The sequence below is a fragment of the Macrobrachium nipponense genome, chromosome 39, assembly GCF_015104395.2.
Source record: "Macrobrachium nipponense isolate FS-2020 chromosome 39, ASM1510439v2, whole genome shotgun sequence".
Classification (NCBI taxonomy): domain Eukaryota; kingdom Metazoa; phylum Arthropoda; class Malacostraca; order Decapoda; family Palaemonidae; genus Macrobrachium; species Macrobrachium nipponense.
In genome coordinates, this window is record NC_061099.1 from 216,321 (window position 1) to 232,014 (window position 15,694).

A 15,694-nucleotide genomic window follows, 5' to 3' on the forward strand; every position below is an offset into this window, starting at 1 on the left:
TTCCAAGAATCCTCCAAGAACCATGCTGAAGATTCAGAATACTACTAACTAAAAGATCCTTAGCACTCATGTAAGGACATTTTTTCCCTAACCTTGCACAAACACATCAATACAACTAATAAAATATTTTCTCATCTCAAAAAGGCTGTTAGCTTATCCCCAACCATTACCTGGTTTCGCATCATCCAATTTTAAATAAGGTGTTTTCAGCTATGTCTCAAGTGCATCAGGATATTCAAGTGCCTGGTATTCATTATTTCAAATATATACCTGGAATATAACGAAACTAATCGACAGAATATTTTAGATTTCTAACTTTCTTCTGTGACATTTAGAGGTTCTCCTCTCGACTATATTTGTCTGGTCAACTCCAGACTTGGAAGTTATGCTTGAAAAGTCTTAGGTACAGCACTGACAACCTGATTTGAGCTTTACATTTCTTCAGTGGAATTGTATTCTACTCTGATTTTGCTGTCTCGAGGAGTGTCAAGAGCCTTCTAGCAATGTGCAAGGCAAAATAAAGTTACTATTAAGGGAGTGGTCTAATTCTGAAAAGACGCACATATTGACGTACTGAGGATACAGACTACTGTGACAGCTTCAATGGCATGGAACTTGCCTCTTAAACTAAAACTTCTGGTGTTAATAGTACATAATACACATTACTTCTATTCCTGTTCTAGTCAAAATCACTTTGGTATTAAAACACATTTTTTTTTTTTTTTTACAATGATGAGATTGCACCTTGCATTTTCAGGAACATCACCTCATAACATTTGTCGTTCAAATTGTTGAGCTGGAGGCATAACTGACAAAGTTGAAGAAACATCTAGACTAGACCATATTTGGCGGTCAGTATATGGAACAAATGGTATATTTCTGTACAGATCCTGCTTGCACCGGGGGATATAGGTATATACTTGGAAAACATTACATCAGATGCATGACAGACTTCCATAAAACCACTTATTTGTTGATCTAGAGAATAGCGGTCATATTTCCAAAGGCAAGGAGTATCATCAGCTGGTTTGCTACCTGCATTTAATTTCTATGAAGATTAAGTCCTTTGCAACATCTTGACAAATATTGTAGTCCAGGGTAACTAACTGGTACACCCAAAACTACTTGGAGGAGAACTACAAAACAGGGGGCATTAGGCTAGTGGAGCTTTGTGGAAGACAATCCATTGCTAAACTGTTGCAGACAATTATTCTATTCATGAATTTAGTTGCTTTAGCCTTTTGTCTTCAGCCCTAAAAACTTATTTCATTTTAGAAAATGATCTAACATGTTAACAAGATCAAGTGTCAGGTATTTCAAGATCAAGTGCCAGGTATTTTTTTAAATTTTCTTTTTTGAAGTTTTCAAACAATGGATGGTTGGTCAAACCTAATGCAATAATAACTGCGAGAGTTTAGGACAGGAAAGATCAGTATTCTATTATTCCATAATGCTGTGGGAAGGTAACTCAAGTGTCCTGTACATTCAGAATATTTAGGGTTTTCAACCCTAAGTAAAAAATATGTACTTACTTACAGCTGCAATGAAACACAAGCTAAGATGGAATTTTATTAAATTAAAACAAGACACCAATAACGTAGGCTAATTCAACATGAGATTGATGTTCCGATGTTAATGGATGACTGGAATACTGGATCTGCAAATGAAAAATACACCTTGATAGGGCAACATTTTCCATATCTTATAACATGCTTTGAATAACAAAATTCTTGTTACAAATCTAATCATATAGTAATGGTCATTATGACCTTATCTTATAAATTTCTTCATACTTTTTGGATGTTGGTTACTGCAAGCTTTGAATTCAAACAAAAGAACAAAAAACCACATCTCCAAGTGATGAGTTTTAAACTTGCACACATTGGACTGCAGTTAGGTTAAGTTAATCCAATCAGCCCAAAAGGAGGACATGGCCATTACTGCTCTTATATTTATTCCTGTGAATTTCAGATGCTTTTTGCTAACACTGGAAGACTTCTCACCACTAAGACATAGTACTTTAGCAGTTGTTACTTCATAAGCATATATTAATTTAAAAAGGATTACCATGTCTGTATCTAAGGCTTAAGATGAAAATAAAATTTTAATTACAAAATACTAAGGCTTTCTGCTAATTTTAAATTAGACCATACCCATCAATGAGATTCCGCTTACATGTGTATTTTTGGTTTTCAATTATATATATATATATATATACATATATATATATCTATATATAGTATATATATATAGTATTATATTATATTAATATATATATTTATATATATAGAGAGGAGAGAGAGAGAGAGAGAGAGAGAGAGACGAGAGAGAGAGAGAGGAAGAGAGAGAGAGGAGAGAGAAAACCTGCTTTTGATTTAGCTAAGGAAATGACCTTGAAGTGAAAGGGAAGCGGCCCGAGAACTTGGAAAAACTTTAATTAATAAGAGCAATCAGAATGGAATCCGATTCTGTTCCGCAGTCTGACTCAAAAATTCAGTCTCTATTATCCGCAATACTTATGTTTTATGTGTTTTAGATCAAGCCTCTCAATTGCCAAATAGCCTGCGACTTCCTAATTATAGTAAATAGTAAAATGCCCATAAATGGTCTTTAACCCATGTTGCATGACATACTATCAGAAAACAGCTCTCACAACACCTGTTCACACACTTTGTGCTCCTGAACGCCCAACTAGTTTTAATTGTGCAATAAGAAGTGAATAGCTAGTGTTAAGGGAAAGAACAAGGGCAATTAACCAAAGGTAAGGAAAAATATGTCAAGAAGTCATTCCTTATGTCCCAAAAGGAAACATGGACAAAACACATGATGTGGGGCTACAAGAATGTCCATTAGTTGAAATAAGCTAGGGTATGTAACCCGGGAAACTAGAATGGACCTGTGCCATAAGGTAATTTATTTCCTTTCATAAATTCCTAGTTTTAAATGTAATGTACAAGTTGCTTATTTTAGGGGGAACCCTGAAGAAACTTACATGTCTCCATAGAAGTCATCAAATAATTGTTTATTATAACTCGTTAGATGAAAACTTTTCTTGGTCACCCACATACTTCCCCATGCCCAACAAAAAGCTACATTTGGAAAAAATCAGATGAATCATTCATATGGGCTTAAACCCACCCAGACATGCATAACATTCCAATGACTGTTGAGTTCCAACCCACACTAAGGAGCAGCGCTTGACATTAGACTTTCAACTTGCCTGATAAATGTTAGTTACTAAAATTCAAGGGGAGGAGATATGTCATCCATCCTCACCATTTTCCACATTTTTGGAGCAAACTAATATCAATTGCACGCTCTTGTCAACAGAAGTCCATCCTAATAGAATAAGAAAATAATTTGAGTGGGGAAGTGAGACATACTTGCTAAATCAATCCAGAGCAACTACTTGAAATGAATTTATGATTCTGACTTATGTGATTACTCTTTGAAGACTTTGCACAACAAAGGTTTCTGGAGTTTGGGGCTATGTATGCCCAACAAAGCAATCTGTAAAAATTACTAAGGTCAAGAGTTATTAAATAATCCATGACCTGGAATAAACGATATAAAAGCCCAGTTATTGCTCGTGGTCCATATCTCTGAGCAAAATATGAAAGTCAAAAGCAGTAAGAATAAGGTATTGGACTGAACAATTATTACATCTGCTCCTAAAAATCATCAAAATCAAGAAACTTCTCAAAAATCCAGAAAGCACCTAAAAAATCCAGAAAGCACCTAAGTATTGAATCCTACACAAACAGTAACTTACACCGGCAGCACCTCATCAACTAGCTATTAAAAATTGGAAGTGAAAAAAGAGGAGGAAATGAAGGAAACCAGAATAGTCGGCATAATGGTGAAAGCCATACCAATGATGAACTGAACTGGAGAGTACCATGGCAAAGGTGTAAACAGGTCCCAAACCCCACTGAGTAGTGATTCTGAACAGTATCACAGAATGGCCTCGGCATGCTCATTAAGTAGTGCCTGTTCCAAGTACTATAACAGGTTGGTGCGACTGGGATTTCATTCACCGAGACCCTCTTATGATTAATGGAATTATACTGAACAAACTGCAATTGTATGGAAGTTCAGACTAAAGAGGATGGTTGTGATTTAAGCCTTTAACAAAATTGCTTTCCTATCACAAGCAACCATAACTTTCCATTTTTATATATATCTCATACTCTCCTTAGAAATTTCTTTCCACCACTCTTACATTCAGCCACTGCTAGGTGATCAGTTTAGTTTCCTGAAGATTATGCATAATAAAATTGATAAAATAATTTTAAACAAGTATTAAAAAAAGTAATTTTTGTCAAAAAATTATTTTTTCCTATGTACAAACCTAGGTTGTCTAACAAAAGGATATCCGCGGGAATGCGCCGCCACTACCGCATACAAAGAGTTCAAACAAACTTGAATCGCTGTCCCTGGGGTCTGGGGTAACTGCGCTGGTGAGCCCGGGCCAGCTTGGGTAGGTCGTTGTGATACCATTCTTTGAGCCCTTAGAATACTTAGTCTAAACAGACACACTCTTTAAAGGGGGGACCATAACTCAATGAGGGGTGGATGAGGAGAGCCATTAATCCGTTAGACAACCTAGGTTTATATATAGGAAAAAATAATTTTGACAAAATTACTTTTGTTCCGACTAAGTACAAACCGTCGGTTGTCTAACAAAAGGAGACTCGAACTGAGGATGGGAAGGCGAGTGACCTGAATGCACCCTTTGAAGAGCAGTCAATAACTTTACGTGACCTGATGTTAACCCAGACCCGCTTATCCTCATGACACTTTACACAGTAAGGACTCAATAGGGGAGAACCCAAGGGCTGTTGTCCTAACCTATGGTACTAATACTCACTCTGAGAGCTGTTCCTGAAGGATTCTTAGCCATCATTCTACTCTCCAGGTAAGTCAGTAGTGGCCAAGTCGTGTCATGAACAGTATAGTCATACGTAGGATACTACCAGGAAACTCACTCATACCCCTCACATTCGGCCAGACTTAGGTGGGAATTGCCGGGAGTGTGTGTGTGTGTGTGTATTTCCAAATTGAGGTACGCAGTGCGGGTGACCGATATGCTTAGAGGATCTCTTGGGCTGTGACAATGGGGCCCGAGAGAACACCTCCAGAGATTTGAATGTAACGTCTCGTAGGTAGGAGGTGAAGGTGGTTTGACTCTTCCAGGTGCCTGCTCTCAATACCTGACTCACTGAGAGGTTCTTCCTGAAGAGCATAGAGGAGCCTATGCCCCCAACTTCGTGAACCCTCACCTTCGGCATTGGTACTTCCTTGTTTTCGTAGGCCCTTCTTATAACTTGTCTGATCCAGAAGATGGTATTCTTAGCCACCTCTTTTGGATGCTTGCCTGTGGCCACAAACAGCCGCTTGATAGCCGGTCTGAACTGTCTAGTCCTCTTGAGGTAGGCTTTCATGGCTCTGACCGGGCATAGAATCAGTTCCTATTTGTCAAAGCCGGTAAAATCCCCCAAGGAAGGAATGGTAAAAGAGGAAAACATCTCATCTGGCTTGGATGGGTCTTGAGTCTTGGCTACAAAGCCAGGGACAAACGAGAACCCCATCTCCTTCCAACGCCTGGTGTGTGACACTTCGTAGGACAGCGCATGTAGTTTGCCGACCCTCTTCGAAGATGCCAGGGCTGCCAGGGCTAAGAGGAAAAGGGTCTTCAAGGAAGCTGAATGTAAGGGCTCATAGGGAGGACCTCTCAAGGATTCCAGGACTAAGGCCACATCCCAGTGGGGAGTCCGTAGCTCTCTTGGGGGACAGGTCTTCCTAAAGTGCTTGAAGAGCAACAAAATTTCTGGAGATGCAGCGAGCTCCATGCCTTTCAACGAGAATACTTGATTTAAAGCCGATCTATAACCCTCCACTGCCGATATGGATAGTCGTTTATCCTTCCTGAGGTGGTGGAAAAAACTCGCTAGTCGAGGGATGGTGGCCTCGTCTAGGCCAATGCCTTTATCTTGACACCAATCTTGAAACAGTCGCCACTTTCCCTGGTACAATCTGCCTGAGGATGGTTTCACAGGATTGGCCATGGCCTCAGCTAACTGCCTGGAAAAACCTCTACCACGGAGGATTTTGACAACAGTCTGAACCCGTGTAAGCGGAGGGCTGACGGATTTGGGTGTAGGCATCCGTTGTTGGGTTGGGTGAGGAGATCTACTCTGTCTGGTAGGCTTACCAAGTCCTCCAACTGGAGATCCAGCACTTCTAGGAACCAGGGGGCTTCCGGCCACCAAGGAGCTACTAAGGTTACTCGTAGGTTCTGTGAGTAGCGAATCTTCTGAAGGATCTTCTGGAGGAGGGGGAAAGGCGGGAAGGCGTAAGCGTCCAGGTTCTTCCAATCCTGCAGGAGGGCATCCTCTCCCGCTGCCTGCGGGTCTGGGAGTGGGGAGAACAACACTGGCAGCTTCCTGTTCCATGCGGTGGCAAAGAGGTCTATCGAAGGAGAGACCCACCTCTTTATCAGGCCATCTGCTACTTCTTGATGGAGGGACCATTCTGTGTTGATTATCTGTCCCCTCCTGCTCAGATGGTCCGCCCAAACATTTTTCTTGCCCGGAATATATCTTGCTTTGAGGATGATGTCCATTTCCTCTGCTAACTCCTGGATTTGTACTGCCAGGCGACAGAGATCCAGTGAGACTGTGCCCCCGTTTGTTTAGATATGCTACCACCGTGTAGTTGTCCGACATTAGGCCCACCGTTTTCCCTTGGAGTTGAGACAGGAAGTGCTAAATGGAGAGGAAGACTGCCTTCAATTCCAAGACATTGATGTGAGCTGCTCTCTCTTCTTCCGACCACAGGCCGCTCACTTCTTCCTCCGTCAGGTGTGGCCCCCACCCTTCTTTTGATGCATCCGTGAAGAGAAGAATCTCTGGGGTTCTTGGACTGAGAGAGATGCCCCCTTGGAGGTGGGAAGGAACCATCCACCACTCCAGGGACTTCCTTACTTCTTAAGAGAGAAGAATTTTGCTGTTGGGGTCCCCTTCCTGAGGAGACCATTGCTTCTTGAATAGCCACTGAAGCGGCCTCATACGCCTTCTGCTGTGAGGCACTTGTCTCTCTATTGAGGCCATGTGTCCTAAGATGGACTGGCAGAGTTTGGCAGTGGGAGGGCTGGGCCCCAAAGCTCTCCGCACTTGAGTTACTAGGCTGGAGACCCTGTTTTCCGAGGGGAAGGCCTTCATGAGGGATGAATCTAGCGTCATTCCGAGGTACATCATCCTTTGTTTGGGAGTGAAATCAGACTAGTCGACATTCACCACCACTCCCAGTTCCTGAACGAATGACAAAACTAGCTGAAGGTGATCCGCACACTGCGCAGCCGTCTCGGCTAAGATGAGCCAATCGTCCAGGTAGCGGAGGAGACGGATGCTTCTTGCGTGTGCCCATACCGACACTATCTTGAAGACCCTGGTGAACACCTGTGGGGCGGTCGCGAGGCCGAAGCACAGGCAGGTGAACTGCAGTCTCTTTCCCTTGCTGACAATCCTGAGGAATTTCCTGGAGGGGTGAACAGGGACTTGGAAGTAGGCATCTTGAAGGTCTATTGAGGCCATGAAGTCTCCCTTCCTGACACAAGCTCGGACGGAGTCTGCCGTTTCCATCCGAAACTTTGTCAGAGAAAGGAACTTGTTGAGGGGTGAAAGGTCTATGACTGGCCTCCAACCCCCTGTTGCCTTTTCTACCAGGAAGAGTCTGGAGTAGAACCCTGGACCTGGATCCTGAACCTCTTCCAACGCCCCTTTCTGAAGTAGCTTGGATATTTCCTCCTCCAGGGCCCGTCCGCGGTCCGACTCCGGTCGATAGGAAGGGACTTGGATGGGGTAGGGGATAGAGTGGGTGTTGACTGGAAGGGAAGACGGTAGCTTGACTTGATGACCTGCAGGGTCCAATCTTCCGCTCCTGCTTGCTGCCACACTTGCCAATTGGCAGCCAAGCAACCCCCTACCTTCCGCTGACGGGCAGGATCTGGCCTAGAACTTCTTGCGGGGACCCCCCTCTCTTCTGTTGCCTTTCTGCTTTCGCTCCTTTGATGGAGAGGGACGAGTCTTCTCTCTATGGAACTTGTCTTTCGACACAGAGTAAGGTTTCTTCTCTTCTCGCCTACGCATGGGAAAAGACTGTCTCTGCGCTTCTCTTACTTGTTGGCTAATTTGTGGTGCCAGACGTGGTCTATGGCCAGGCATTCTGGTATTGGAGAGAGCCCTAGATTGGAGAGATCGCTCCTTCTTCTCCGCTGCCTTGCGAACTTCTTCCGCTGGAATAAGTTCTTTCTGGAACAGCGGGTTTTTCATTAAGGCATTCTCTCTCCTTTTCACCTCCATATTAGCCCACAGGACCGCTAAATTGTCTGCCTGGTGTGAGCGAGTCTTGATCCCACACTGCATGAACGAAGACAAGTTCTGCTGCTGCTGAGGCTGGAGCTCGGGTAAGAACTGCGGAAGTGCAGCCAGTAAACGTTCCATCCACGAATTCGTAGCGAGGGCCAGAGCTAGAGCACGAATGAGTCCTTTGGTTTCTGAGGGAGAGAGCAAGAGGTGCTTCTTCTGTAAGGCGTCCAGACTGACATCTAAGAGATCTGCAAGGTCCCTGGAATATGCAGACTCCCTTAGTTTGTCACCTGTTGGCCTATAATACCTGCTGGCCCCCTGAGCCAGGATAGAAAGCCACCTCTGTTTCTCTGATACCCTAGTTGGTGAAGTCGTGGCTTCTCGGGATGCTCTAGCCATGGCTAGCCTAACCTGGTTGCTCCAGGGGAGGCTGACCGAGGGGGGCTGCGAATTCTTCAGGTTGAGCACCTTATGTACCTCTGACTGAAACTCTTGGTTTAGCTCCTCAGTTTCCGTTAGGCCATTGGCGCTTCTAATAATCGACAGAATCTGGTTGAATGATAAGGGCTCGGGTTCCGCAGGTGAGCTAGTCTGACTGCCGTCCGAATCGGGGTCAGAATTGGGCTCGGAATCGGAGTCAGAACCGTCACCCAAATCTGGAAACAGTTCCTCCGACTTCTTCTCCAATAGGAACTTCTTCCTGGCTTCTTCCATCTTTCTGGCAGACTCGTCGAGACTGGTGTTCTTCTCCACTTGCTGGGAAACCTCCTTCCTGGAGCTTAAGTAATCCTCCACCGCCTGTTTAACCAGGTTCGCAATGTCCAGTGCGGGAGTGAGGACCTGGTCCCTCACTGTAACTGGACTAACTGATGGAGGTGGTGCGGAGGTACTAAGCTCAAGCCTAGGCCTAGATTTCTCGGGCATCAACGCTGGCACTGGTTTCTCAGCGCGACCTTGGCCTTGCGGCATCGAAAGGTCACCGTTGATGCTCCGAGCGTTGTGGCTGGCTGGCTTCTTGCGTTGGGTTGCTGCAACTTCAGGAGGGGAGGGGGCCTCTGGCTCCTGCGAGTTGGGTCCCGTTCCGGGCTCCTTAGCACCGTCCTCAGGATGGGAGGGTGAGGCGTCAGGTCCGTCACTGGATCCCTCCTGGGGCTGTGCTGATTGTGCCTGAGAGGAACAGGGGGTTACATTGGCACCCGGCTGTGTCTCGGTACTCCTACGGTCATAACGAGATAGTTCGGCCTTTAGGCTAGGCGGGAACAAGATCTCGGTTGAAGCCCCCTCTTGTTACGCTTCGAGGCAGGAACATGGTTCCCAGCCCCTAAGGCAGCTTCTTTCCTCTTACCTGCTTTCCTAGCCCCCGACGACAAAGGTTTCTTTAGCCTAAGTCTCTTGGGAAGGACACGTAGGCTCACTAACTGGGTCCCCAGTTAATAAGGAGGAAGGATTACTAGGCCTAGTGTTCTCCAATTGGGCACTATGCTCCTCACACACGACCTTAGGCCCCACAGTAGTCGGCCTAGGCTTATCGGAATCAACACTAGCGTCACTGAAAAAGCTCTTATGCACCTCATAATAGAGCCTCCACTGATCATTATTCCACTGCGCACACGTTGAACACAATGTAGCAGGGGAACATGCAAAACCCCTATATGCAATACACCACAGATGAGGATCAGAGGTTGGCGAAGGCAAAGATGTACCGCAACACATGCCATCGGAAACACACACACAAATCCTCCCCGAAAACCCCAACATAGATCCGCCTTCCATACTTACAGGGAAGTTATGATGCTAGGTAATACTAAAGGATAAATAAAAGGATAAGAAAAGGGCACTGAGGAAGCACTCAAGCACAGGATGTCAAAGATATATCACAATATAAACCTACTACAGTCGGCGGTCATGTGTTGTTTATCTCAAGTCGGGTCAAGGCGGAAGGAGTAGGTGTTGACACGACGGCTACCACGAAAAGAATGGTATCACAACGACCTACTCAAGCTGGCCAGGGCTCACCCAGCGCAGTTACCCCAGACCCAGGGACAGCAATTAAAGTTTGAACTCTTTGTATGCGGTAGTGGCGGCGCGTTCCCGCGGATATCCTTTTGTTAGACAACCGATGGTTTGTACTTAGTCGGAACAAAAGAAAATAATAATCAAGAACAGAAGGCAGCAAACGAGACACATCTGTCCGAGATGTAGCCAAAAGGAAAAGTGAATGCGTACCAACTGGATGGCTGGGAGTCCTCACCTTCCATCAGTAGTCAACTACAAATTATCCACTTTTTTTTTTTAGTTGAATGGCAGGCTCCAGAGGCTCCAGTTCATGTTGAAAGTGAATCCTATATAAAGACCAGAGGTTTGTGTACGTGTAGGAACAAACTGCCTTTGAGTTAAAAAACAAGTGACATTTAATTTTACACTTTGAAAACATAATACATCAGAAACAAATATTCAGAACATACCTTAAATTACAATGTAACCTAAAGTTTTTCCTCTTCTAGACCTAACATAGGGAAGTAAATTACAGGTCTTTCTTCACCATCAATCTCCTTGTAGTCGCCAATTGCAACCATACCATCGGGGTTCATGGATTCACCAGTGAAGAACTGAAGGTCCTTGAATTTCTTAAGCAATTCAGCTAGGGGTTTCTGGATAGCAGGAAGCTTGTCAGCAGCTGGGGTTCCCTCTAGCTTGCTCTTCAAACTGAAAGAAGAATATTTAATAATCCTTTATAATGAGGAGTTACTTGTAAAGCACCATAGACAGTAAGCTGTAACCCCCTACAGGACTTCTGCTACTTTAGCCAAATCAAGCACAGGAAAAGTTCTTGCTGAGAAAAAGTTCACCCATCAAATACATTATATATATTAACTTGCATGGTGATACCTAACATGTTTATGCTGGGATTTGCAGGAAGATGACAAATGTTATGTACAGAGACTAATTTCATCTCATACTGAATTACTACAAATGAAAATAAATCAATTGCCAATTGCAAGAATTAAAGTTTGCTAGGCTGACTGAAAAGTATATGTATAGCATAAGATTTTTTGAGCCGTACAACAGAAGTGACCAAGCAAACTTATTCCAATTTTAAAATAATATGATTTAATATTACCAAATACTATAATAACAAACACCCTATTCCTGAGGAAATGCAACTTACCTCTTAATGTATTCCTTCATGTAGGTAAGGTAGTCTTTCTTGTTTCCAAAGCCAGTCTCCTGGAGGCGCATAAATATGACAACGTCAATACCAGAGACACTGTTGGATTCTGTGCCCTCATCTTCTTCTTCCGCTGAAGGATTAGCACCGTCAAGCTGGATATCACCCTGAGTTACTGTAGTGTTCTTTCCGATCACCATGTAAAAGGCATCGTCGACAACCTCATACTTGTAGGAGTCAGTGAACATCTCATCCCCTGAGATAAAGATAAGGACGTTGGTATTTTTAGTAAATTTCCACATTGGAAGAAGTTACAAATAATATAGGATATCATACCTATTTTAGACTATACAGCATTCTACCAATACTTAATTTCATGTACCCTATTTTATAAAAATACAGCGTACTAAAAAGATATTTAACCATTTCAGATTGCTGAGGGCTCCAAAGAGAGAGAGAGAGAGGAAGAAGAAGAAGAAGAAAAAAAAAAGACTAATTTATATATAAAAAAGTTTACATATAGCATGAAATACCATTCATTATGCCTACCACATACAAAATTTCACAAAGCACAAGGGAAATGATGCAACGGTTAATTGTTTTGAACTGGTTTATGGTTAGACTTCTGACCGGGCCTAATTTTAAATTTTATGGGAAGTAAAGTTGAACTACCCAAAAACATCCAAGACTTAAAAATATTGATGGTTAATTTCTTACTCCCTTGTCTAAATCTCAAGGATGAAATTTGCACAATGGTATTTATAGTTATAAGGAACTAAAAGGGTTAATGGTTGCATGTACGGCATTTTGCAGCGAAAAGTATACATGAAGGTGGCAAGCCATACGGCACCACAAACTGTTCACTGACAAGTTAAAGAATTCTAAATAATAATATATGTACAAATAATGCTCAACACTTTTGTTCATGGGTACACAAGTTGTAAAAAAAAAATTAAAATAAATAAAATATTAGGAAAATAGGTAACCAATAAGAATTCTTTGGTAGTAAGGGTCTTACATTTATGAGCAAATTAGTTCTAAGAGGCTCTTCATATGAAACTTTTCTCTATCTGCTAACTGCAATAGTAAAACCTTTAGTAGGTAGGTCTGTTCCTGCATGCATTCACAATTCACTATTCTTTTTCAGTCACATTACCCAACACTGTACAGCTGAATGACATACAACCAGCAAAGCATTAATTATATGATTTTGCTAAAATATATAGTGCATAGCCTTCCAAGAAAATAGCTACCAAAGGCATGGATTTCAGTGGTCTGGGCAACAAAGTGGAGGGGTTGAGCTGAGCTTCCTAAAAAAATTAAATATCTAAATTTTAATGCTTTTACTGTGTGCCTATGGTGACTCAGCAAATACCATGGCATCTTGAAAAAGATGGTAGATGGCAAGGCTGTAAGTTTAAAAATTATAATCAATATTTGTATAACATTGTATAGCAGACAGACAGTCCCTGGTCATCGGTGATCGGGTTTTATGGTGCTTGTCTTTTGACGATAATAAGTGACTTTCAGCACCGATGTGTGTCAATCCCCGGTTATCGGCTGATATCAATAAGTGGGGACACCATATGCTGATTAATTATCCTACACACCCAATTAACAACCAATCACGCACTACCTAACAACATTGCTGACCAAAGAACTTGGGTGAACAAACACAAGTGCCTTGTAATAATTCTTATTATTCAAGAAAAACCACTAAAACATTGAACATGACAGCCTAGGAAGGTATGACTTTCACCCACTAACACTTTTCAACATGCTTTCTAATTATTAGCTGTCTGATCGTAGCATTCTTTAAATTTCACCCCTATCCCTCTTTTGAAATGTACTTGTCCAACATAGTGAAATTTGTTTACTGTATTAAGCTTTGGTCGAAGACATCAACATTGTTTTTCTGCATACGCTCACATATCTTTACAATAACTTTTACATAACTTTGTTTCCTAAAATCATACAGAGCTTTTCTAAACCCACTTGCAACCCTGTAGTATACTTTCCAGTGCAAATTTCATCATAATTTAAGAGTATACAACAAATTTACCAGTTTTTAAGGTCTCATAACCTAGTATTGTAGTATGGGCTACCTTGTACACTTAATTTTTCCCTTTTATACCATGTTGGGTAGCTTTACACAAGTTCCTGTGAGCCTATACCACCACTGTTAGCCTAACCATTTCATCTCAAACTTCAGCCATAATAGGTTAGACTGTAAACAACTCAATTGGTGGGAATCAGGCTGCGGTAGTAGTCTGCAATTTTACCCTACCCATATTTTAAACAACTCCTTTCTTTCATACATCCTTTCACCTCTCTGTTCCATTCACATTCTCTCACTATAGTAGTACCAATCTATGGTGAGGGTTTTGTTGGGTCGGAAGTCATTTACGTGCGTTGCCAAATTTCCATTCTAAGGAAAATTTATGGAATATAGGTCGTTGTTATATGCCAAACCTGAAGGGAAATACTCTGAAACATTTGCTAAACATGGTTTTTACGTATACAGTTGTTAATGATCAACATTCTTAAGTTTTTCAATATCGTATTTGAGAAACGTGGCAGACATGTTGCCACATCTACAATCTCGATTCTCAGGTCAAGTATCGAAATCTGTATCTGTCAGTCAAGAACAATATACCCTTCGTTAATCTCTTAAGAATGGTCAAATCTTATAAGCTGGGGTCCTTTATGGTGAAGGTAAGGATTAGCGGATGTAAATAGTTGGCGCTAAAACACGTGTGTGGTTGTGTTATTAAATGCTTAGAAGATGTCTGTTATCTGAACTTTTCTATAAATTTAGAAATTTGGGGCCAAGTGAAAAGTTTCATAGCGAAACGAAACGATTTAGGACGGCAAACCTGTGGGAATTTACTAAAGAAGCTCTGGATACTGTGACACCTGAAAATTGGGAAAAGGCCGTAAGACATGCCGAGCAATTGCAAGTGGAAGATGCAGCAAAAGATATCTTGATTGATAAATATATTGATTCATTTATTGTAAGTCTTGACTCTTCTGATGAGTCCTCATAAAGCTTCCCTCTCTCTCTCGCCTTTTTACGCTGTTCTGTACTGTTCTCTTTGAAACCCATTGTTAATGCATGCATCACGAGGTTAAATAAAGTGTATCATTATCATTCTTATTTATTAGATATATTGTATTTATTACTTGAATGTTTTTAAAATAAAGAAATGATTAATGTATGAAATTTATCATATCCATGATTTCCCTTTAGTTTTCTCTCATGTAGGTTGTTAATAAATAAGTTAATTGAAGAATAAAAAGAACTGTTTCATATATGAAGTTTTAATGCCAATACACACTATTTAAATAAAGGAAAAATAAACTTATACCAGCGAACCCTTCTAAGACAATTAGATTAGGCATTCCCCTTTCACCAGACTCTGAAAGGAGGATAATCTGTATAGGACAGAGGTTAAGACCTAAGGGTAATGTTTCCCCTTGGGTGATTAGTAAGAAATACAGAGCTTTGACTTTGGCCGCCTCTACAAAGAACTTGAAGATATGGCAACGCGTGTTTTCGCTTTTATACACGCCCAAACCCTCACCTTAGATTGGTACTACTATAGATCCTTTACATCTTCGCAAAACATACGGTTCTTCTTGCTAGGTTCCATTCGGCATAGCCTACTGGGTCTTTGTTCGCCTACTCCTACACAGTCACAAAAATCTGTGCTAAAAGTCATCATCGTAACCTTGCAAGTTTAAGAAAGTACCTAACCAGGGCTAAATTATAGGTGACTGTAGTAAAAATCACTGGGAAAAAAAATAAAAATGTTGGCTTAAAAACAAAAAAAAATTATGGCAACTGGTAATAAATTCACAGGGATAAATTTTCAATATTTCTTGGTCGTTTTTATTGTGATGATATTTGGGTACAGTCTTTTTGTGTTTTTAAGGTAACCCGTAATCTCCACCAGGCTTGTAGTAAAACACACCACAAAGGTGGATGGATGCAGTTCAAACAAAATCTCCCCAAAACGGCTAGTACTAAACACACCGCAAAGGTGGAAAGGTGGATAAACTGATACATACTTTTTATGTGGATTCAAATTACGTTTATAAACCATTAGGAGTTTTAATCCTGGGGCCTAGCCTAGATTCCTCCAGTAAGACTTTC

At 41.8% G+C, this 15,694-nt stretch overlaps 1 protein-coding gene across 1 annotated transcript in view; it reads right to left on the reverse strand.

The window, feature by feature from the left end:
* Window positions 1-1,556: 1,556 nt before the first annotated feature.
* Window positions 1,557-15,694, reverse strand: part of LOC135209985 (translationally-controlled tumor protein homolog) — a 15,891-nt gene continuing 1,753 nt past the window's right edge. Inside the window, exons 2-4 of the mRNA XM_064242707.1 lie at window positions 11,539-11,794; window positions 10,835-11,075; window positions 1,557-1,657 (exon numbers count right to left, since the gene is read on the reverse strand). Of these exons, the coding sequence (XP_064098777.1) occupies window positions 10,853-11,075; window positions 11,539-11,794 (479 nt within the window). The 3' untranslated portion in view covers window positions 1,557-1,657; window positions 10,835-10,852. The remainder of the gene's footprint in view (window positions 1,658-10,834; window positions 11,076-11,538; window positions 11,795-15,694) is intronic.